General features: G+C 39.9%; 1 protein-coding gene across 6 annotated transcripts in view; it reads left to right on the top strand.

Moving 5' to 3' along the window:
- The window catches only part of ASAH2 (N-acylsphingosine amidohydrolase 2), a 100,433-nt gene that overhangs the window by 24,697 nt on the left and 50,182 nt on the right, over positions 1–25,554 (top strand). For 5 of the 6 annotated variants that reach the window (XR_003677691.2, XM_055081233.1, XM_028481780.2 and 2 more), the window contains 5 exons: positions 3,220–3,383; positions 4,822–4,971; positions 10,660–10,836; positions 12,102–12,229; positions 14,454–14,531. Coding sequence is in view for 4 of the 6 variants with exons in the window: in XM_055081233.1 (XP_054937208.1) it covers positions 3,220–3,383; positions 4,822–4,971; positions 10,660–10,836; positions 12,102–12,229; positions 14,454–14,531 (697 nt within the window). In the remaining 2 variants the exon portion in view is untranslated. Of the gene's footprint in view, positions 1–3,219; positions 3,384–4,821; positions 4,972–10,659; positions 10,837–12,101; positions 12,230–14,453; positions 14,532–15,155; positions 15,235–25,554 lie in introns of those variants that run through there. The other variant, XM_028481783.1, reaches the window with a different exon arrangement.

The following is a 25,554-nucleotide window of genomic DNA, read 5'->3' as shown; positions in this document are numbered from 1 at the left end:
TCCTTGCATTCCTGGGATAAACCCCACTTGATCATGGTGTATGATCCTTTTAATGTGCTGTTGGATTCTGTTTGCTAGTATTTTGTTGAGGATTTTTGCATCTATGTTCATCAGTGATATTGACCTATAGTTTTCTTTCTTTGTGACGTCTTTGTCTGGTTTTGGTATCAGGGTTATGGTGGCCTCATAGAATGAGTTTGGGAGTGTTCCTCCCTCTGCTATCTTTTGGAAGAGTTTGAGAACGATAGGTGTTAGCTCTTCTCTAAATGTTTGATAGAATTCGCCTGTGAAGCCCTCTGGTCCTGGGCTTTTGTTTGTTGGAAGATTTTTAATCACAGTTTCAATTTCAGTGCTTGTGATTGGTCTGTTCATATTTTCTATTTCTTCCTGATTCAGTCTCAGCAGGGTGTGCATTTCTAAGAATTTCTCCATTTCTTCCAGGTTGTCCATTTTATTGGCATACAGTTGCTTATAGTAATCTCTAATAATCTTTTAGAGGAGGGGATCTTGAACTCAAATCCCATGAGGGCTGATCATGTTCCATAAATGGGATGGGGGGCGTGGCCCAGGGTGGGGACCGGTGCCTCTCTGGTGAAGAGGGTCCACGGGCCCTCCTGAGTGCCAGCTGTTTGTTGTCATGATGTCCCATCGACTCAGCCTTTCTGAGTTTTCAAGGGAAGCTGGAAATTGCGGGAGGCAGTTTAGACTTCTGGGGTTTTTTTTTTCCTGATTTTTTTTTAAATGTTGGGAATTAACTTAGTTTTTGAAAACCACCTAGGCTAAATTTACAGGCAATATCGCGTCCATGGGAGCCTCTCCTTTGATGATAGGTTATTTACCTGATAAACAGTAGGGAAGACAGGTGGGGACTGAATGCTTTCACCAAAGTAAAGGGAGGGCTGGCCGCAGGCCCAATGGAGAAGGAGAGGCAACATTGTTCACCTTGGTTTTCTCTTTTGTGGTCTCTTCTCTTTTCTAATGTATTCTCTACCTGCCTCCATGTTTTGTCTTGTTTTGTTTAAAGATTTATTTATTATTTATTTTATTTATTTTTGGCTGTTTTGGGTCTTCATTGTGGCACACAGGATCTTCATTGAGGCATGTGGGATCTTTCGTTGTAGCGTGCGGGCTCTTCGTTGTGGTGCGCGGGCTTCTCTCTAGTTGTGGAGTGCGGGTTTGCTCTCTCTAGTTGTGGCGCGTGGGTTCCAAAGTGCTTGGGCTCTGTAGTTTGTGGCACGCAGGCTGTAGCTGAGGCATGTGAGCACAGTAGTTGTGGCGCGTGGGCTTAGTTGCCCCGCAGCATATGGGATCTTAAGTCCCTGACCAGGGATCGATCCCATGTCCCCTGCATTGTAAGGCGGATTCTTTATCAGTGAACCACCAGGGAAGTCCCTGTCCCCATGTTTTGAATTCACTGCCCACAGACCCAGAGAAACAGAGTTCCTCTTTTCTGGGAGCGGGCAGAATGAGTTTTAGACTGCTAGAAATGAAAGAATGCATAGGACTTAGTTTTCTCTTTTACAGAATCCAGAACCTGAGGCTCAGGGAGGTAATTAATAATTACAGTCACTATTTTCATAGTAGAAGTTGCTATTTATTGAATGGTTACTTTGTGTCAAGCACTATGGTAAACATTCTATGTAAATTTCTCGTTTAATCCTCACAAACTCCCATAAAGGTAGGTGCTAGCCTTAGTACTGCTTTACAGATCTGAGTCTCTGAGATTGAAAAGAATCCTTTGGCTATGTGACTAGATTTGGCGTTGGTTGGTACTACATTCCTACATTGGAACAAATGAGGCAATAACAAAGGTGCCTGATTCCTTCCTTGCAATACTTGATGTCTTGTAGAAGACGTGGGCTTGGGGATGGGAAAACATGAATTCTAACTATGCTTAGAATGTGGATGAAAGAGCAGCAGATTCTGAGTTGGAGGATCTGGGTTAGGCACCTGGTTCATCATATGCTCTCCATTAAATCTTGGTTAAGTCATTTCTCTAGGTTTCAGTTTTCTTATATGTAAAATGGAGGAGATTGGATTATGTAATCTCTAAACTTTCTTGAGCTCCAAAGTTCTGGAGCCCAGAAGAAGTCTTCTGTTAATCTCTTGCCTAAGTACTTTCTGACCACTAATGCACTGTGACCCTGACATGTGTTGCCTTGGCCACCCCTGGCTGTTGTCTGGGGTGGAAACAAACAAATAAAATATATAAGTAAGATGTCTAAATATGTAAAAAATAAAACAAAAAAAACGAAAAACCAAAGCTGTATGCCAGCCATCGTTTTAAATTTTGAATATGTATTAACATATTTACTGTCAATCAACCCTCGGAAGTAGGGTATTATTATCTTCTTGTTATGAGAAAGTTATGTTACTTTTCTTCATAGATGGGAAAAGTTGAGGTAAAATAGGTTAAGTTATTTGTTCAGCTAGTAAATGATAGAGTTAGTTTTCAAACCTGGGCTGTTTCTGGCACTTGCTCTTTTAGTCTCTATCCCATTCTGCATCCTTTGATATTCGTGTGTGTGTGTGTGTGTGTGTGTGTGTGTGATGTTGATATAGAATATATGTATTAATATGCATACATACAGGTGATATGAGAATAATTAAAATAAAGTGGGACTATGTTAACTAGTGTACAGTGATCTAGGTTGCATTAAGAATAGAAGATTTAGAAGGTCGAGGAGGATAAGAGCAGGGTAGAGACAGCTGATGTGGCATCCTGAAGGTGATGGGTTAAGCTGGATCTGGCTGTGATGGAACTAAACCTACTCTGAAGGGGTAGAGGAGACTGATTGAGGGACCAGAAAGGAGTAAGGTCTCTGGATGGAGAGAGTGGTAGACACAAACCCCCAGAAGCTGGATTTAGTGGGCTATGTGCCAGGAGCCTGGCACCTGATTTGTTTGGCTGGAATAGAAGTACAGGGTGAGTGAATGAAGAGTGACAGGTTAGACAGGAACGGCTTGTGAGGAGAAGTTGAAGGACATTTGACAGAGAGCTTGACTGTTAGGCTGAAACATCTCCACTCCGTGAAAAAGATTCACCTTGGGATTACGATATAAAACATGTTCCGGAGATGTTTCTCACCGTGTATCTTAATGTAAGAGAATATACAAAGATTCATCCTTAGGAACCTGAATCCGTGTGTTCTAATTGATGCCGACAAGTGCATGGGCTGAAATGTTGTCCCTTAAATATCTTATTGTTTTTTGATTCAGGTTTTCCAACCACCCAGATCCCTCCAGCCACCCAGGGCCCCACAGCCATCCAGACATTTCCAACACCCAGCAACCCAGAGCCTACTCTATTTCAGAACTTCAGTGGCTACCATATTGGTGTTGGGCGAGCTGACTGCACGGGCCAAGTAGCAGATATCATTTTGGTAGGTAAATCATGGGATCCTTGAGGAGACTGTGAAACAGGTAACTTTATTATTTTGCACCCTGTATTTATTCCTAAATTTTATGTCATAATCTCCTTCTCACTTTTTATTGACTTCACTGCTGTCTAACATCATGGATATTGTACTATGAGGAAGAGGGGACATTTTTTTTTTTTTTCCGGTATGCGGGCCTCTCACTGAAGTGGCAAGGTGAACGAACTCCAATACTACAGGGGATGGGCAGGTACCATAAATGACCGAAGAAGGCCAGTGTAAGATGATAAATGTCTAGTAAATCCTCAGTTTTGGGGGGCAATAGAAAGTGGTGGTGACTGTGGTACAACAAGAAAGTTGCATGGCTTTAGCTGATTGTTGCCATGTAAGAGTGTGGATCTAGGGCTGCCCTACCTTACAGTTTTTTCAAGAGAAGCCAGAATATTTATGGATTGAAGATCTGAGGATTTAAGTCTCTCCATTGGAAAATGGAAGCAACTCTAGTTAAATCTGGAAATCTAGTGTGGGCCAACAGTGGGTTAACCAAGTAAAACACTTCTCTGGATCAGGTGTGGCTATGGGCTGCTGGCATGCAACTTCTGGGCTGTGATGGTAGACATACATTTCTAGCCACCCTTCCCTAGGTAACCAGAGCAGGAGGTTGCCTGATGGGATTTTTCTCTCTCCTACCAAATAACCTTTAGATTCTAGGAATTATTCCCTGTGTCTGTTCTGAAAAGTGACTCTGGAATGTAAACCTTAAATGACCACTCACATGAGAGGTAAAGCAAGGAGTAGAGGGACCATGCTGAAGACCTGGGTGCAGCTTTTATGGGCGGGCTTTATGACATGGTGAGAGAGGGGCTTTAAGATAGGTGTATTTGATTTGACTTGGCTGAGGGAGGGACAACATGATAAAAGCCAGGGTGAGGCACCCTCAATAAGGATTACTTACTCATAAGGAAACCATTTTCTTCAGGAAAAAAAAAAAAAAATCACATGCCAAACAACCAAAGTGAAGGGGCCTCCAGTCTTCATGGTATTTCTGGGAATGTGGAATGATGGCTGGGGAACGATTTCTTCTGTAGTACCTTAGATAGGCTGGAGAAACGGTCCTGTTTCAAAGAACAGAAAAGCCATGAAAGGTCTCCAGCATCGTGATGGAATTCCTGAGTCACACCAGCTCCCTCCTTGCCCACAGGCCAGTGAATAGCTACTGCCAACCCAACAACTACTTTGCCTTTTTCTGCACAGAAGAGTAAAGCCTGTTTTGTGATGTTGGCTTTACTCTTGAAAACACATATCCTGTCTCACTCGGAGCCACGGTGTCATGTGGACTGTATTTCTTTGCCTTTTCTAAGTAGTCTATTCTTGTATGGTTGTGCCTGGTTTCTGATAACAGCGGGGTGAGAAGGAGTGGCGCTGATTCTCTCTTCCTTTTTAGATGGGTTACAGCAAAACTGGCCAGAATGCACAAGGCATCCTCACGAGGTTGTACAGTCGTGCGTTCATCATAGCAGAACCAGATGGGTCCAGTCGAGTAGTGTTTGTCAGCATTGACATAGGCATGGTATCCCAACGACTCAGGCTGGAGGTAAGTGATTGAGGTGAGAAAGAGATGACGTGATTTAAAGGCAAAGTCTGCAGGTGAACGTGACAGTAACAGCTCTCCTGGTTTCACATCCAGTGAGTTTCTACTACCCTCAAGGTTATAAGCTCTTGACAATCCAGCAGATGATCGAATGAGGAGAATGAGCCTCATTCCGCTCCAAGTCATCTTGGTCAAAACTTGCTTTCTATTCTGCTGATGGCTCACCGTCATTATTAATGCTAGTTTCTTTGCAAGCTTATTATGTCCCAGTGACTTTCACATACATGCTCTTGTAATCCTCCTTGTTAGAAGTCTGAGAGTGCCAATTAATCACTAACCCTCCCCTCAAGTTTGTAGACAATTAAGAATAGATGCAAGGAATTAAAGAGAATTAAAAAACAACTCTGAAATGAGGTTGGCCGTAAATTGCTGAAGTTGGGTGAAAGGCACATGGGGGTTTCATTATACTATTCTGATGATTTTTGTACATGTTTGAACTTTTCCATAATAAAATTTTAAAAGAATACGATATTAGCACTCTTAAACTCTGTATTGTAGAATATGGCAGGCTTTTCTATGATTTTTTCTGCCAACTTTGACCATGTAACCCACCTGTGGGGAAAATTTGAGCTTAGCAGAAAGGTGCATAGGAGGTCCTGGACAGGCAGCTTGTAAGATGCAGAGAGGGGGTGGGGAGGGAGAGAGAAATAGTTATAGACACATGGACTTCCAGGTCTCTCTCTCTCAACCAATTTCTAGACCCTGATCTGGTTATATTTTCGGCAGGGATCAGGTCACAGAAAGAAAGTATTCTTAGTATCTGCTCACATACTTACAAATGTGAGAAAGAGGAGAGTCTGGAACATCTAGAATAATGACCATTAAATGTCCATTATTCAGTGTCATGTTCTATCAACCTCACCAAATAAACACTTGCTCCCCCTGCGGTGTGAAGGGGCCAGGGAGAGGGATGATGAGAGGGCCTAAAAGCATTTCTCTAATGTCACCCCCTCGTGAGGAGTAGAATGTAAGTCTCTCCCATCTATGGAAACATAAGGAGCCGAGAATTAAGTACTTTCCCCACAACTACACTGACAACAAAACTGTGAGGTCGGCCTGTTGTTATCCCCATTTTGCAGGTAAGGAGACTGAGTCTTAGAGAAGGTTAAGTAACTTTCCCAAGTTCACACAGTTAGAAGAAGGTAGAGCTGGGTTCTGAACACATATATGCCTGATACCAGAGCCTACATTCTTAAAAGTGAGGTCATTCTATTATCTTGGATAGCATTGATCACCTGCTTTTTGCAAGACACTTTGTTAAGCACTTCAGGGGCACACAGCTAAGTGAGTCATAACCCATGTTCCTATGAGCTCAGTACCTAGTTGGGAGATTGGAGGAAGGACTGTACCAGCAATACGCAAATAACTATAATTTACTGGAATAAAGGACAATGATATATTAGTTATCTATTCATGAGTAATAAATAGCCCCCCCAAATAGGGACTTAATTAATATTTGTTGTTTTATCTCATAATTTTGTTGGTGAGGAATTCAGAACTGGCTTAGCTAGGTGGTTATGACTTAGGGTAGCTTGCAGTCAAGACGCTGGCAAAGGCTGCAGTCATCTGAAGGTTTGACTAAGGCTAAAAGATCCACTTCCAAGATGATTCACTCATGGGGCTACTGACAGTTCCCCCACTGTCAATATCCTCATGACAGAGCAGCTGGCTTCCCTTATAGTGTGTAACTTAAAGGAAAGAGCACTGATTTTCGCCCACTCAGTAGGTTGTCTTTTCGTTTTGTCAGTGGAAATATTTGCAAATGATATGACTGATAAGATGTGAATATCCAAAATATATAAACAGTTCATACAACTCAACATCAAAAAACCACAAACAACCTGATTAAAAAATGGTCCGAGGACCTGAATAGACATTTTGCCAAAGAGGACATGCAGATGGCCAACAGGCACATGAAAAGATGCTCAACATCCCTGATCATCAGGGAAAGGCAAATCAAAACTACACTGTGATATTACCTCACACCTGTCAAAATGGCTATCATCAAAAAGAACACAAATAACAAACACTGGCGAGGATGTGGAGAAAAGCGAACCCACATACATATTGGTTGGAATGTAAATTTGTATAGCCAGTGTGGAAAATAGTATGGAGATGTCTCAAAAAATTAAAAATAGAACTACCATATGACCCAGCAATTCTACTTCTGGGTATATATCTGAAAAAAATGAAAACACTAATATGAAAAGATATATGCACCCCCATGTTCATAGCAGTATTATTTACAGCTGCCAAGATGTGGAAGCAACCTAGGTGTCCATCAATAGATGATTGGATAAAGAAACTGTGGTAGATATACATATATATATACAATGGAATACTACTCAGCCATAAAAAAGAATGAAATTTTGCCATTTGTAACAACATGGATGAACTTGAAAGGTATTATGCTAAGTGAAATAAGTCAGAAAGACAAATACTGTATGATATCACTTGTATGTGGAATCTAAAAAGTAGAACAAACTAGTGAATATAACAAAAAAGAAACAGACTCACAGATATAGAGAACAAATTAGTGGTTACCAGTGGGGAGAGGGAAGAGGGGAGGGGTAATGTAGGGTTAGGGGATTAAGAGGTATAAACTATTATGTATAAAATAAGCTACAAGGATATATTGTACAACACAGGGAATATAGCCAATCTTTTATAATAACTATACATGGAGCATAACCTTTAAAAATTGTGAATCACCATATTGTATGCCTGTAACTTATGTAATATGGTACATCAACTATACTTTAATTTTAAAAAAAAAGAGCAGGGAAGAAACCACAGTGCCTTTCATAACCCAGGCTCAGAAGATGTACACCATCACTTTCACCCTGTTCTATCCTTAGAAGCAAGTCACCAAGTCTAGTTCACACTCACAGGTGGGAAAGTTATACTTCACCTCTTGAAGCCAGGGGTATTGAAGAATTTGTGGACATACAGTACTTTAAAAGTACAACACAGGGATTCAGGAAATGGAAACTAGAGGAAATTTCAAAGTGGAAGTGACACTTGAATGGGGAGAATTTTAAATGGTTGACATGGGGAGGAAGAGCTATCAAATCGAGGGGACAACATGGACACGGAGAGGCACAAGGGAGAAATGGAGATGTATTTGAAGAGACAGAGATTAGTTCTATTAGGACACATGTAGGCATGTAATTGGAGACGTACCTGGAAGGTGTGTTGGTCATAATTTGTAGGGCCCTGGGATGCCAGCTTGTTTTTAATTCTGTGGGTGGTGGGGATTCTTAGAAGACTTTTGCGTGGACACAATTGTGCTTTAGGATGATTAATCAGACAGTGATGTTTGAGGTGGATTGTAAAAGACTAGAGCTAGCGGTGAAGACACAAATTGGCAGATTCCTTAAATTAACATCAAGGCTCTACTGATGAGAGTCCAGTTGGGAAAACAGTAATCACACTAGGCATTTCAAACAGGGGATTTAATATGGGGGAATTTTACAACGTGTTAAAAGGCTGAAAGAACTAGAAAGGGAAACTAGCATTGCAGGAGGGATTTAAACTTTGCCTGGCCATTTCCCCTATACTATGTAATGCTGGCATAAAAGTTTTAAACCAATGGGACAGCAGTGACACTATATGGTGATGAAAAGTCAAATTGCATGCTAATGAGATTTGGGGATGAACTGGCCTACAAGCTAACACTTGACATATTTCCTGTGACGAGTCAGGTATTGGTCTAAGTGCTTCATATATATTAATTCATTTAATCCTCCAAACAACTGTATGGGGAAGGTACTATTATTATGTCATTTGACAGACTGGGAAACTGAGTTGCAGAGGACCAAGTAACTTGTCCAAGTGTACGCAGCTAGGAACTGTCCGAGGTGGGATTCAAACACTGACATCTTCCTGCCAGAGCACGTACTCATTACCATAGCACTATACTATTTTTCAGAGGAATCAAAAATGGTTCTGATTGGGAAATGGTGGGGTCATTAAGTAGAAATAGAGTCAAAACAGGCACTTTGGGGTGGAGTGTGGAGGGGATAGCAGGTTAATGTATTGGGTTGTAGACCACTACGAAGTTAATACTGGGTACCATTTAACCATCTCTTCCTATTTTTACTTCCCCTTACAATCTGAGACCCAGAGGAAAGACCCATAAATGAACCCACTTACTTATCCCAAGTTAATCCAAGGGGAAAGTGTGAAAAATAAATGTAACTAAACTAGTGCCATTAAACTTATTATAACACCTGGTATTTGCCAGCTCTGCCATAAATGAGTTTCCATCCTTGTCCCTGGTATTAGGTGACAGTATCTTACACTGAGGAAGCTGGCCTGGGGTTGACACTTTTGCTGGAACATTTTAGTAATTTTTGACACGAAGTCGAGACTTCTTTCACAGAGAAACCACAGTAATACCAAACTTCAGATTACAGTTGATTAAAGCATAATCAGATATAGGTATTCAGCATTAATGTAGCATTTGAAGTCAACTATACTTCAATAAAAATGAGACATTTGAGCCAAAAAAAAAAAGCTACTCAGCAACACCACTAATTTTTTCTTTTGTTTTCTTGATGTGTATATACCACGCAAAACCATTAATTATTCATTTGGATGTTCATTGATTAATTCAATGAACATTCACTGAGTCTCTTTGGATTAGGTATCTATTGCTGTACAGCAAGTCATCCAGAAAACTCAGTGGCTTAAAACAACAATAATCATGTATTAGTGCTCAGGATTTTTGTGGGTTAGGAATCCTAGAATGGCTGGGTTGGATGATTCTGACATATTAGAACCGCAGTCACATATCATTATTTTGTATCATGAGGTTGAACTTGGATATTGGCTGGGGCTGCGGTTGTTTGAAGCTGGGGCTGTGGTCGTTTGAAGCTTGCCTGAGGCTGAAGGGTCACTTTCTATGGTTACTCACCAAACGGCTAGCAAGTTAGTGCTGACTAGATGGTCCCTTTCCACATGGGCCTCTCCACAGGATTGCTGGGGTGTCCTCAGGTCACAGTGGGTGGCTTCCCCAGGCCAATAAGTGTAAGTGTCTATGTCTGGGAACATTGAGTTCTTCATTTTGGGAAGTGAGGCAGTAGAGTAAAGAGGACTTTGCACTGCTCCCGAGATGCTTTCCCCCGTGGTATTGCATGCCCAGTTTGCTCTCTCCAGTTAAGCCTCTGATGAAAGGTAACATCTTTGGAAAGATCTTTCCTCACTAACACCTATCATGTTCTTTTGCCTTACCTAGCTATATTTTTCTTCATAGAGTTTGACTCTGCTATTTATTAGATCTGTGGGCAAATTATTTAACTTTAACTTATTAAACATGTCAATGTTTCCAGCGAAAGATAAGATTAAAAATACCCACCTCTTAGTGGTGTAATGACATGATGTATGTAATACCTAGCATTGTGCTTGTACGCAGAAAGAATCTATAAAATGTTAGCGACTGCAATTATTGTTGATGTTGTTGTTACTGAGATGATAAACTCAAGCATAGAGTGAAAGGTCACTTGACAGGGATGTCACTGATATGGCTCAGTGGTTAGACTCATCAGAGCTTTTTCTCAGGCTACGCTCCTATGTTATTCCTCTTCTTAGTTTTGTTTTGTTTTGGTTTGTTTTTTTCCTTTCTTAAAGGTCCTGAACAGGCTGCAGAGTAAATATGGCTCCCTGTACAGAAGAGACAACGTCATCCTGAGCGGTACTCACACACACTCGGGTCCAGCAGGATATTTCCAGTACACTACATTTGTGATTGCCAGTGAAGGATTTAGCAATCGAACTTTTGAGTACATGGTTGCTGGCATCATGAAGGTAGGCAAGAGACCCCAGAAGACCCCAATGTTCTTCAGCATTGCTTACAGTGTTTTAGGAGTGGTTTGGTATGATATGGAGAGTCCCTATAGGATCTCGGTCTGAGCACAGTCTTAGCACCTACTTCCCTTTCTCCTTTTTGACTCCCTTGTAGCTTCTGGTTCTGAGCTGTGGGCTGCTGGTCCTGAGGCACTGATTGACTGAGAGAAGAGGGTTCTATGGCAGTAAGCCTCATATTGTCACCCAAAGACACAGAAAACATTTTGTATCTAACCCTTATAAATTATAGGGTCCCACATAGTCAGCTCTCTGCACAAAGTCACTTGAAAAGAAATCCACCGAGGAACTCAAAGTAATTACAAATAATTTAAAGCCTTCCTTGTATTTCCGAAAGAGCATAGAAGGGGATCCAATTTCCACCACACACCCTCATTTCTCAAGTCCTCTATTGCAGCTCTAGACTGACATAGGGCTCTGAACTGATACCCTCAAACTCTTCTCCCATTCCTGGTTTGGGTAGCTTTTACTACTCTCTCCTGTCTTCCAGGTAATTATTTTCTCTCATAGAATCCTTGCTAATGTTTTCTTCATTCCTTTGTCTCTCAGGTTTAGTCTCTCTCTACTTTTTCTCATAAAATTACCACCATCCCCCGCCCCCAAATCCAGGGATCCATCTGGCAAAGGAAGAAATGTCTTTACAACAATGTTTTTCAAAGAGCAAATAACAGTCTATGAATGGCTTTATGAAATCAATTTCATAGGTTGTGATAAGCTTTAAAAAGGGAGCTAAAAGAGATTGGAAAATAACATAATGGATGACACATGGGGTATAGTTTGTATTGTGAACCTTTGTTTTAGGATGCATATCTTGATGTGTATTAAGTTATGATGAAAAAGTATTAATTACTGTATTTCTCAGTCCAAAAAGTTTGAAAAACTCTGCCTTAGAGGGTGTAGGTAGGGGGATGGAGAGTTGTAAGGTCAAGTCTCCCATTTTGGCCGTCTGAAATGGCAGACAGTTCCTGACTTGGCAGTCTTGAGACACTCAGGTCGTTCCCTATACACAGCATTTCCTCATCTCAACCCTGAAGGTCATGTCTGTTACCCCCAGAATGACACCAGCCCTGTGGTTCTCCAGCTTTCATCCCATAGCAGGGACAAGTTGGAGACAAAAGAAATTGTCCACAGGGTTGTTTTGTTTATATCAACTAAGTTCTAATGCCCACCAGGATTTATAACTTTACAACTTTTTTTTTAACCTATAGAGCATTGAGATAGCACATGCAAATATGAAACCAGGCAAAATCTTTATCAATAAAGGGAATGTGGATGGTGCACAGATCAATCGAAGCCCTTCTTCTTACCTTCGGAATCCACAGTCAGAGAGAGCAAGGTGAGGGTGCAATTATCAAGATAAAATCATGTGTTTCCTTTAGGAACCAGCAACAAGATCTAAGAACAGGGTTGTTACTTGATGGGTATGGTGAGATCCTGAAAGGGTATTAAAGCTGAAATAATTTAAAAACATGCTGATAATCTAAGACAAGCAGAAATAAAAAGAGAATGCAGAAGCACAGACCAGCCTATACACATGTCTTCCCCATTTGCTGGATGTGGGAGTCAGATGTGAATGTTTGAAGGACTCTGGGGTTTCAAAGAAGGCACAACTGTGGTCTCAGCTTTGTCACTTCCTAGTTGTGTAACCTTTAGAGATCCACTTAAATCTTAATTTAGGGGTTATCTGCTTCTCATCTGGAAAATATAAAAATGTGCATAACATATATTTGTTCAACTAATGAATAACTTTTTATTACATTATTCAGAAGAAATTATTTTAGTACAGGAGAATGTAGTACGAGAGAAGAGATAAAAGAATAAAGCAATTGGTGTGAAGAGCAAGACATAAAACTGGCATAATTGAATGGGACAACTAAGGAAGACCATTATTTTTTAATTTTTTATGTGATGAACGAGGTTTGTGACAGAAGAGAAGTACTTGGCTACTATGGCAGAGTAAAATAATATCGCAGTTCAACTTGACCGCTTGACATTTCATATTTATCTCTATATTTTTTAAAAGATTTCAAAGGAGTTGATTTTTAGAAAATATAATCTGATTTCCCTTGAAAGGACATAAAAGAACCCTTTAAATTGTAGGTCAGGAATGATTTTAATTTTGCACATTCCCTGCTATTTGTTTTGTTTTGTTTTGTTTTCATTTTATTTTGTTTTCAACATGGATCTGAGATACACCTTCTTTATTAATATAATACTTCCATGATACAGCTCAGTGCCAATTTTGAAAGTTTTCACAATTATAGAGCATTTTGTTCTTCTCAGGGGAAGAATGTAAATAATGTTATCTTGATATTTTTGATTATTAAGTGATTTTTGATTATTAGGTTTTAATTAAGAATTCTCTATATAACATCAACTTTACCATCAAAGTGGTTATTTTTTCACTTATTATTTTTGTAAAGAATATTAAAACTTGCAGATTTTATTTGGAAATATTAAATTCCAGCTGTGTTCCCTGAAAGAAATTTTCTTAAAACTTAAAATACAAAAGATAATAATTTACACTACAATATTCAAAGCATTCTACTTCATATAAGATGTGGATTTTCACAAAACAAATCAATTAATTAAACATAAAAATAAAGTGTCAAGCAATGCGGTATCAAAGTTAAATTTAACCTGGGGATAACACAGTGCCACAATGTGACAGATCTCTTGTACATAAAGTCATTTTCACAATGAGAAAAGTTGCCATTCACAAACACTGTTACAAAAGTATGCATGCTAAATAACCAAACACATTGTTAGAGCAGGACCAAGAAAATACCGGTAGTTTTATCCTGTTATCTTATTCTAGACATCTTTTTCCTACATATTTTATAATATTAGGATAATCATATGGATGTATTCAATTAAAAACTTCAATAAAAACTTAGAAAGAACTCTAGGTATTAGGAAATTTTGTGTCTAGACATATTCCTACGTATGTGTCTAGAAATATTCTAGATGTATTGCTATTTTTAAGAGATTTCACTAAAATTTAATGAGTAGATATTTCAAAGACAAATCCTTTTTTAAGAAATAATATGCTATATAATATTGCATATTTTACTTTAAAAATGTATATTTCGTCTCCAGTTAGCTGACCTAATGCCCCTTTGCTCACAGTTGCAAATCATTTCTTTAGGTGAGAAATGAGATCCCGGATGCAGTTTGTAGAACTACAGAGTGTCAGGGAGCCTTGCTTACTGAGAGTCTTTTTTTTTTTTTTTTTTTTTTTTTTTTCTTCTTTGCTGTGTGGGCCTCTCACTGTTGAGGCCTCTCCCGTTGCGGAGCACAGGCTCCGGACGCGCAGGCTCCGCGGCCATGGCTCACGGGCCCAGCCGCTCCGCGGCATGTGGAATCTTCCCGGACCGGGGCACGGACCAGGGCACGAACCTGCGTCCCCTGCATTGGCAGACGGACTCTCAACCACTGCGCCACCAGGGAAGCCCTGAGAGTCATTTTGATTTTGGTTTGTGTGTCAGCTTCTGCTCTGTCATACATGAGGGCCAGGCTCTAACCTAGAACTCACTAAGTTTCTCTCTTTTGCTGACTAGGTATTCTTCAGATACAGACAAGGAAATGGTACTCTTGAAAATGGTAGATTTGAACGGAGACGACCTGGGTCTTATCAGGTACTCTATTTACTTTAAAAAAAAAATTTTCTGTTTGAATGATTTTCCTTAATTACAGGGGGGAAAAAGAGACCAGAATAGTGGCAGCAGAGGCTGAGAATAAGCTGAGTGGTTGAATCATATCTGGGGTCCAGCCATGGGCCCTCAGGCAACGTTCTCAGCATCCCAGGGCTTAGTCCCTCGCCTGTATAACAGGGCTAAAAAAAGGATTATGTGAATGAGGGATCTGGGTGAAGAAGTTTAGCATAGCGTCTGACATATGATAGGTTCAGTAAATGCTAGTGGTTATTACTGTATCAAGATCTCATATGGTGGTGGACAATGATCTCTTGGAAATGAGAAAACAATCTGACCAACCAGCAAGTGGTTATGGGTTTGAGGTTATTTACCTGTGCTTTTCTAAAAGGATTAAGTCTAATGTAGGACAATGCCAGTTATAGTGATGAAAGCAGAGCCGAGACCACCTAACAGAAGCAGATGAGGCAAAATTACAGCTTGGCACAGATTTTAGCTCCATTTTATATGTAAGAAGACACATGAATTTTGTTTTCTTTGACAAGAAGGCATTTGCATTCATATGTGATTTTGGTTGCAGCGATTGAACTGACTCAGGAATTGTCTGGGTGGGTAACCGTCCCAGACACCTTGACCCGTGGACTTCCAAATTGACACAGAAATGCCCTAAGGAAGCGGATGATAGCGCGTAGGTGCAAGAGTCAAATGGCTTGTGTTCATTCTGGGCTCTCATTCTTAGTGGCTGTGTGACTTTGGTCAAGTTACTTAACTGCTGTGTCTCAGTTTTCTTACTCTAAAATTGAGGGATAAAATGAGTCCTTAAATGTTGATAATAACTGTTCTTAAAGGTGGTAGGAGTCTGCCGGGGGATTATAAAATATCTAAGTGAAAGTTTCTATGTGAATAAAATTAAGTAAATTGAAAGTAATACGAGGTGAAGAGAAACATTGAAGACTGACCCACAGTTCAGATACAAGGGTTGGTCCTATAACTGGGTAGAAAACAGCATGGTGGTAAGAAGTTTGGGTTTTAGCATTTTGGTTTTAGATATAGGTTTTAGGACTTGAATTCAAGCCCCAGCTCTGCCCCTTACTAGCCCTGTGGCCTGGGGAAAGAAATTTATCTACTTGCACCTCAAGTATTTTGTTTGAAAATGGGAATAATGATACCTCGTGGGATTGTTTGAAGATTAAATGAGATAGTGCGTACAAAACTCTAGTTCTATGCCTGGCATAAAAAGAGTTTAATAATTTTAGCTAAAAGGTAAGTAGTAGAATAACATTTTACCTCTACTAAAAATGCCATTATTGGCATGTCAGAGAGCTTGGAATTCTTAGCATTGGTGTTACTTCTTTGGGGTTAAAGTGAGGTCACTAAAAATTCCCTGATAAAATAAACTTTATTATGTGGGTTGATATAATAGGACTCATTCTTTGATTACAGTTAATTCATCTACTGATTAGTTGCCACCTAGCATTTAACTCAATAGACTTTCTAAATGTCAGGCATGCAACTGTGTGCTTGGGGTATATTATTATGAATAAAGCATAGTCCCTATCTTAGTTTTATAGGCTAGTGGGGTGATCTGGGCAGGAGACGGAGACAGACAAGTAATCATAACATAGTCAGATGGCCATCAGTGCTGTCACCTGGGCATAAATAAATGCTGTGGGAACTTGGAGGTGGTAGCACTGAGCTCTACCTGGGAGCATAGTGGAAGGCTTCAAAAAGCAAATGACACTGAACTGGACCTGAAGGAGCCATGGGATTTCTCATGGAACCATGAAAAAACTGCATTGTGAGGCCAGATTATGGGCTTAGGTCAAGGAGTGGCTGAGAGATGAATCTAGAAAGGTAACCTAGCTCTTGATTTTGGAGCACTTTAATGGGGAATTTGGTTAGGAGACAGGATAAGGACATGTATGTATGACTAGTTAGAGAATTCTCAGTTTGTTATGAGAAGAAAGTGCCTTTTCCCTTATAGTTTCTACTTAACTCTTGGCTGAATGACTGAGACCATTCATGTTTCCCTTTTTAAAAATTTTATTTTATTTTAAAATTTATTTTTAATTTTATTGGATTATAGTTGATTTACAATGTTGTGTTTCAGGTGTACAGCAAAGTGATTCTGTTGTACATATACATATATTCGTTCTTTTATTTTTTATTTTTTTAACATCTTTATTGGAGTATAATTGCTTTACAATGGTGTGTTAGTTTCTGCTTTATAACAAAGTGAATCAGCTATACATATACATATATCCCCATATCTCCTCCCTCTTGCGTCTCCCTCCCACCCTCCCTATCCCACCCCTCTAGGTGGTCATAAAGCACCGAGCTGATCTCCCTGTGCTATGCGGCTGCTTCCCACTAGCTATCTATTTTACATCTGGTAGTGTATGTATGTCCATGCCACTCTCTCACTTTGACTTAGTTTCTGAATCATTGAAGAATGCCAAAAGGACACTCAAAATGCTATTTTGGGGACCAGATTCTCTTTGCTTCCTTGCATACAACTATATAACGTATCTGGAAGTCCCAGGGTCAACTGTCAAGGTTATAACAATGCTTTTCCATCTGCTGTGCTTAACAGCCTGCAATAACTTTCTGTTGTTTCTATCGCCGCCGTATATTATCCTTGATGAAATTGCCCCTGCAATTGCCTCTTGTTGCATAGGGATAATTGCTCTTTGAATGCATTAAAAATGATCCAAAACATAAAGTCAAATCTGGGCTGCTAAGTAACTCAGCCACCATATGTAGGTACCTGCTGTGAGGCAGGATTCCAAGGTATGAGGAGTTTAGAAGCACAGCACCTCAGATTTGCAGAGCATGAAGATCATCAAAGTTTAAACTTCAGCTGAGGGGCTTCCCTGGTGGCGCAGTGGTTGCGCGTCCGCCTGCCGATGCAGGGGAACCGGTTTTGCGCCCCGGTCTGGGAGGATCCCACGTGCCGCGGAGCGGCTGGGCCCGTGAGCCATGGCCGCTGGGCCTGCGCGTCCGGAGCCTGTGCTCCGCAACGGGAGAGGCCGCAGCAGAGGGAGGCCCGCATACCACAAAAAAACAAAAAAAAAAACTTCAGCTGAGGCCTAGAAAGGTGATGAGACCTGCCCAATGTCACAGCCAAGACTGTTCTCTTCACCCTGAAAACCATGTTGAAGTTCATAATTTATTCCTTGCTACTTTCATTGTTATTTTCATTTCTTCATTCAACAAGTCTGCACCAGGCACCTACTATGTGCCAGGCAGTGCTTTCCAGTCCTTGGAATGATGCATTTACAGTAAATGGTCATAAAGTCAGGAGTCAAATACCTGTGTCTGTGCTCCTTGAGCAAATCCTTTAAAATCTCTGAGACTCAGTTTCCACATTTCTCAAATGTAGATGTAACATCTCTCCACATAGAGATTATTATGCATTCATTCATTTATTCAATATTGTGGAAGATGTGTGTCATGAACTGAACTAGTACTATACAGATGCACTGAGAAGAAAGTTGGTGTCCTAGTTGTGGTTCTTATAGAACTTATAGTCTACCGGTGGAGGCAAAAGGTAATCATATAGTCATACAAATGCGTGTATAATTATAATTGGGTTAACTGCTAAGAAAGGAAGGTATGAAGAGCTGTCTTAAAGGGACTTGACCTGGTCAGGGAGATTGGGAAAGGCTTCCCTGAGGAAGAGACAGTGGAACTGAAAACCAAAGGAAGGGTAAGAATTAACTGGCAAAATGGGGGGTAAAAAAGGACATTTAACACAGATGGGAAAACGTGTGCAAAAGTCCTGTGGCCTATTTGAGGTGCTGATAGGTCTGTGTGGCTGGAGTGCGAGGACAGTGGGGCAGGGTGTTGTGAATTAAATTCAGAGGTAGAGGTTAGATGCCATGATAAAGATTTGGGTCTTTAAACAAAGGGGAATAGAAAATCACTGAAGTGTTTTCAGCTGGGGTTGGGAGTTGGTGGCTCTTGAAGGGTTAGGAAGAGTAGTGACTTGAGGGATGAAAGAATTATGTGCATGAAACTATTCCATAATCCATCAAGTCCTCTACAATTGTGAGGCCAACATTTGCCTCAGTTGCTCTGTCTATAAGGAAAATATTTCTTTTTGACTGATACTACTGTATGCAAAAACAGTAAATGATTTTTCTCCAGACGTGGAGAACATGTTTGGGATGTTCTGAATTAAAATATAAGCTGTGTGGCAGTCACAAAATTCACTTTGGGAGATTCTGGAAGGCACCTCAGAGAAGGAGTCTGTGGAGTGGAGTTCTGGGAGATCCTGATGTCGTAAGATGCTATGGAACGAAGAAACGATGACGGGAGAAAACAAAACAGGTTTCAAATATCTGTACCAAGAGAAAAATCACAGGGGTGGGCAGATAATCTGAATGGTGGCTCTGGGTGGTGGACAGCCCCTTCTCACACAGTCTCCTTAGTGCAAGAGGCTCTGGGAGTGGCGGCTGGGAACACTGACTCATTTCCTCAAGTGTGGTGCAGCCGGACAGGCTCTGTCTCACTTCTCTTCCCTTCTCCTATCTTTTCCCGTCTGCCAAGTTTCCTTTCTCAAGTTTGTAGGAGTGGCATGGACCCTCCTTTTTTGTTTTTTCTCACCTCATTACCCCTTTAGGAGTCAGTATGGCACGGATCCTATTCATCAGAGCTGTAGGGAAGGTCTGAGCAGGTTTTTGAATGATTTCTCTATTGTCTTCTGTTTTACACATTGCAGATCCTTTTATTTTTACGGAAAGGGGTTATCCTTTCAAGGCACGTTTTCAGAAGACAACAAGGGGCAGTGATTTGTGCAACCTATTTGAATAATTTATGTACTCACTTAGAAAAACCCAATTTATGAAATTAAACAAATTCATTTGAATGATACTGACTTATGGAACGCGGTTTGAGGGATGTGTGGGTGTATAAATCTTCTCTATGATTTCTGACTATGACTTCTTGAGTTATAATTTCTAACTGTTTATTCTCTATGGCTCTCTATTCTCCCCGCTACATCCTCTCCTCAGTGTACTTAACCCCACTCCGAGAGCAAATGTGGAAACCTCACTGACTGCCTTTCACCAGCCATTCTTGACCTCTTCTCTTTTCTCCATCTCATCACCATGTCTTTATAAATACCTTCTCCATTAGCCTTCGCTCTGGTTTGTGAAGCCCCGCTCTGTTTCTACACCCTGAATTTCTCTTTCCTATTCTGTCTCTTCTATGTTGTTGTGAAGCTTGACGCTGTCTTGTTGCTCCAACTTTCCTACCAGCTTATTTGTGCTCTCCCTTTTCAGTGAAGTGTGGGCCTTGGTTATGTAATGAGTTTTCATTCTGTGTCTGGTCCATCCCCATGTAAAGTGAAGGTGCTTAATAAGGGCTTTCTGATGACGAGGGTGATGAGAGTTGGCTGATAGCCGAGATTAATCATTCATACTTGTTAATTTAAATTGTCCCAAGTTTAGAAACCAAAGCTGTAAAAGCCAGCTGTCATAACTGGCAGAAGACGTTAGACTTACTTTCCAAAGTCAACCATGGTTAATATTCAGGTACATTTTCTTCTGCCCATTTTCCTACGTGGAATGTATGATAAGAAATAAACATGACTAAAAGGTCATTCTTTCAAGGTAGATGCTCTCTTGGTTTCATATACTATGGGTACTAGAAGCTTTAAAATACCATAAAAAATATTAACAATGTTATCTCCATGTATCTCAAGTGTTTTTTTATTTGTTTTTGTAGTGATTCTCTTTATACCTAATAATAATTTTTTGTCTCAAAAATCTATGTATTTTCAGTTAATATAGCTAACTCAGCTCTCTGTAGGTTAGAATATGCCATGTATATTTTTTCTATCATTTTCTTTCAACTTTTATTCTTACATTTTATAGGTGTCTGTTTTGAATATCATATAGCTTTATTTATTTGTTTTTTACTCTGACAATCTGCATCTTTTAATGAGTGAATTTAGTTTATTTTTATGAATTATGATTGTTATATATCTAGACTTGTCTATATCTCTTCACTTTGCTATTTATCTCACTTTTTCAGTGCTTTTTATTCTTTTTGGGATTGATAGACTGAAAAAAATCTTTTTTTAAAAAATTAATTTATTTTATTTACTTTATTGCTGCATTGGGTCTTCGTTGCTGTGCCCGGGCTTTCTCTAGTTGCTGCGAGCGGGGGCTACTCTTCATTGTGGTGCGCGGTCTTCTCATTGAGTTGGCTTCTCTTGTTGCAGAGCACGGGCTCTAGGAGCGTGGGCTTCAGTAGCTGTGGCTCACGGTCTCTAGAGCGCAGGCTCAGTAGTTGCGGTGCACGGGCTTAGTTGCTCTGTGGCATGTGGGATCTTCCCGGACCAGGGCTCGAACCCGTGTCCCCTACATTGGCAGGTGGATTCTTAACCACTGCGCCACCAGGGAAGCCCTGAAAAAAATCTTTAAATGGAAAATTATAGTTTCCAAAGATGGTGGCAACAGTAGCTCTTATCTTATGTATTCTATACAAAGTGACCTTGCCAGTCCCCTTCAAGAGTGGAGATTCTGGGCTTCCCTGGTGGCGCAGTGGTTGAGAGTCCGTTGTCAAAAAAAAAAAAAAGAGTGGAGGTTTTTCCAGCCCTTGAAACTTGGCTAGCCCCGGGACCACTTTGATCAATAAAAGATGAGAGAAGTGACACTATGCCAAGGCTGGCAAAGTTGTTTTTTAATAGACTTTATTCTTTAGAGCAGTTTTAGATTCACAGCAAAATTAAAGTACTTAAAGATTAAAGATTAAATAGTCTTAAAGATTAATTAAATTAATTAAAGATTAAAGATTTCCCATATACACTTGCCCCCAAACATGCACAGCCTCCCTCATTATTAACACCTCCCACTAGAGTGGTACATTTGTTACCATCCATGAACCTACGTTGACAGGTCATTTTCACCCAGAGTCCATAATTTACATTAGAGTTCACTCTTCGTGTTGTACAGTGGTTTTAAAAAAAATCTTCCTTCTGTTCATGTATTTCCTAAAATTTCTAAGGTGAACAAAAATAATTTAAAATCATCTGGTAAAACTGAGCCTCAATAACTTCTAATATTTTGTTATATAGCCTTTCAGACCTTTACCTAATCATGTTTATTTATTTTTATTTTTTGAAAATGACACTTTATTGTATATACAATTTGGCAACTTTTTCATTTAGAATTACCTTATGAATATCTTTCAGTGCTATGTAATATTTTTTATTTTATTATTTTTTAACATCTTTTTTGGAGTATAATTGCTTTACAATGGAGTGTTACTTTCTGCTTTGTAAAAAAATGAATCAGCTATACATATACATATATCCCCATATCTCTTCCATCTTGAGTCTCCCTCCCTATCCACCCCCTAGGTGGTCACAAAGCACTGAGCTGTTCTCCCTGTGCTATGCGGCTGCTTCCCACTAGCTATCTATTTTACATTTGGTAGTGTATGTAAGTCCATACCACTCTCTCACTTCGTCCCAGCTTACCCTTCCCCCTCCCCGTGTCCTCAAGTCCATTCTCTACGTCTGCATCTTTATTTCTGTCCCACCCCTTGGTTCTTCAGAACAATTTTTTTTAACAATTTTTTTTTAGATTCCATATATATGTGTTACCATACGGTATTTGTTTTTCTCTTTCAGACTTACTTCACTCTGTATGACAGACTCTAGGTCCATCCACCTCACTACAAATAACTCAATTTCGTTTCTTTTTATGGCTGAGTATAGACATTTCTCCAAAGAAGATACACAGGTTGCCAACAAACACATGAAAGAATGCTCAACATCATTAATCATTAGAGAAATGCAAATCAAAACTACATTGAAGTGTATCACCTCACACCGGTCAGAGTGGCCATCATCAAAAATCTACAAACAGTAAATGCTGGAAAGGGTGTGGAGAAGAGGGAACCCTCTTGCACTGTTGGTGGGAATGTAAATTGATACAGCCACTATGGAGAACAGTATGGAGGTTCCTTAAAAAACTAAAAACAGAACTATTATACCACCCAGCAATCCCACTACTGTGCATATACCCTGAGAAAACTATAATTCAAAAAGAGTCATGTACCACAATGTTCATTGCAGCTCTTTTTACAATTCAAAAAAGAGACATGTACCCCAATGTTCATTGCAGCTCTGTTTACAATAGCCAGGACCTGGAACCAACCTAAATGTCCACTGACAGATGAATGGATAAAGAAGATGTGGCACATATATACAGGAGAATATTACTCAGCCATAAAGAAATGTAGTATTTTTTAAATCACCATTTAAAAATTGTTGTATAGTATTCCATTATATGTATGATAATGTACCAAACAAATCACCAATCATTTGACATTTCAGTTTATAGCTTTTTTCTATCATAAATTACACTGTGGTAAGCATTCATGAACAGATATCTTGTATATATTGCCAATGATTTCCCTAAGATAAATTCCTAGAAGTGGGGTTGCTGAGCCAATAGAGGAATATTTATTATTACAGTTTTTCTCATAAATTGCCACATGGTCCTCTGGAAAACTTGCTGGTTTACACTGCTTCTACCCAAGCTTGAATGGAGCATTGTTTCCTGTGCTCTTGCCAATTTTGGTATTATCATGCTTTACAAATGTTGTTAAGTAATAGACCCCAAAAAGCCAAATCACTCTTGTTTTCCTTTGAATTTCTTCAGTTCCTGGGTAGTTAGGCTGAATTTAAAAAAATATTCTTATTGGCTACTTCTTGTTTTACTTTTGTTGATTGCTTAATCATACTATTTAGGATGCAAGAATTTTGATTGCAGTAACTTAATGAACTTAATGGAATCCACCCAAACCAGATATCTCTCCAGTAACATTATTGAGAGGGTATTTTGGTTTCTTTGTGTTTTTCTCATCCAGGACTTTTGAAGATAACAAAATGAGTAGTTGAGAATGGACATCTCTTCTCTTGAGCAGAGATGGTAGTAAGATTCTCCAGGATGCTGGCCACCAAGTTTACCAGTAACTTGAGAAGGGGTTCTCTGGCTCCAGTTCATTGTCCTTCTTTAATCTGAGCAGTCTGGTCTGGAGTCATTGCTTCTTCTTGTTTCAAATTCAGGTTGCCCTTTGGGTAAAATTCCGGGCCTAATAACCCTTACAGTATAACACGATGAAACAACCTTTGCTTTGCTTCTCCCAATAGTCTGTAGTGGGGTGAGGCCAGGAGGATGGTAAGGCAGGTGAAAAAGTGGTGTGTTAATTCGGTGTGTGTTAAGAGGTGTTCATTAATGCCAGGGGATGCGATAGACCATGAAATCCCAGTGGCTTAACACATTAAAGATTTTAATGTGCACATTTCCCACTCATGCAAAATCTAATCAAAATTGGATGGTCCTTCTTCACATATGTTAATGGCCAGGTTCACATACCCCACCCTGCCAGAGAGACTGGGAAAGAGAGGACACGTTGGTATTTTGTAAGCCCTCAAGTCTCTGCCACAAGAGGGCAGCGTTTCCTCATTTAATTATTTAAAGCTCATATTATATGGGGTGAATATACGTGTGTTGAATACACACATGCACACACATCATATATTTTAATATTGTGTTTACCTTATGAAACACGCATATACACAGGGCTTTGGATATCTTTTTCCCTTATAATCATCATCACCACCAGCTGCAGCAGTATCAAAATCAGCATCAACATCATCATAGTGTTGATTTATTCCATTCTTAGCACAAACCAGTCTTTGTGCTAAGCACTTCAGATGTTTTTGTTCCTTTAATTGTCAAATGCTGTGAGGTAGATAATACTATTATCATTAGGTTACAGATATGAATACTGAGTTTCAAATAGGTTAAGTAACTTGTGTCTGATTCCAGAGCTCTTAGCCACTAAGACATATGGCCTCTATATTAGTTTCTTAGGGTTTCCATAACAAAACACTACAGAGTGGCTGGCTTAAAACAGCAGAAATTTATTCTCTCACAGGTCGAGAGGCCAGATGTCTGAAATCAGGGTGTTGGCAGGCTTGGTTCCTTCTGGATGCTCTGAGGGAGAATCAGTTCCATGCCCTCCTCTTAGCTTCTGGTGGCTGCCCGCAATCCTTGGCTTGTAAGATACATCACTCCGATCTCTGTCTTCATTTTCACATTGCCTACATCTCTATGTCTGGGTGTCTCTCTGTCCTTTTCCTCTTGTTATGAGGACACTAGTCACTGGATTTTAGACCCAACCTAAGCCAGTATCATTTCACTTGATCTTTACCTTGTTTACACTCTAAAGACTATGTATAAATAAGGTCCCATTCTGAGGTTCTGGTAGATGTGAATTTTGGGGGGGACACTATTGAATCCAATTACAGCATCTTCTATTGTATTTGTCCAAAGGGTTCCCATGTTATTACACATCTTCATGAACACTACCTTTGAATGGAGGTACAATATTCTCTTCCCCTATTGGTGGGCACTTAGGTTGGAGATGGCCACACGTAGCACATAGGACTTGGTGCACAGCACACAAAGGCGCTCCCTTCTCTGAGCTGACTAAGATGCCTTGCTCGGGGAGCTGAGAGGGGGCTGGATTTCAGCCTCCACTTACCCCTTTGCCAGTCACCTTTGTGCAGAGCATGACCTCCATATGAACAGGGCGGCTCAGGTTTGAGAGAATGGAACCTGGGACGGGTTGTTACTGTTTTAGAATATTTAAGAGGCTCAATTCTGCATTTGGCTTTTCTGCATCAGAATAGGAAGTACACATGTCTGAATTGAAAGAGACACTAGAAAATGTCTCAGTTACACAGGAGAGAATAATTATACTATTCTGTATTAATTTTCTGTTTATTGATTCACAAAACATAGTTGAAATCTATTTTTCAGTCTTAGGAAACAGGGATCTAGAAATTTTTTTTAATTTTTATTTTTTTAACATCTTTATTGGAGTATAACTGTTTTACAATAGTGTGTTAGTTTCTCCTTTACAACAAAGTGAATCAGTTATACGTATACATACGTTCCCATATCTCTTCCCTCTTGCGTCT

The sequence above is a fragment of the Physeter macrocephalus genome, chromosome 20, assembly GCF_002837175.3.
Source record: "Physeter macrocephalus isolate SW-GA chromosome 20, ASM283717v5, whole genome shotgun sequence".
In the NCBI taxonomy this organism is placed as follows: Eukaryota; Metazoa; Chordata; class Mammalia; order Artiodactyla; family Physeteridae; genus Physeter; species Physeter macrocephalus.
Note: the sequence above shows the minus strand (reverse complement) of the source record. Positions and strands in the feature narration are given on the sequence as shown.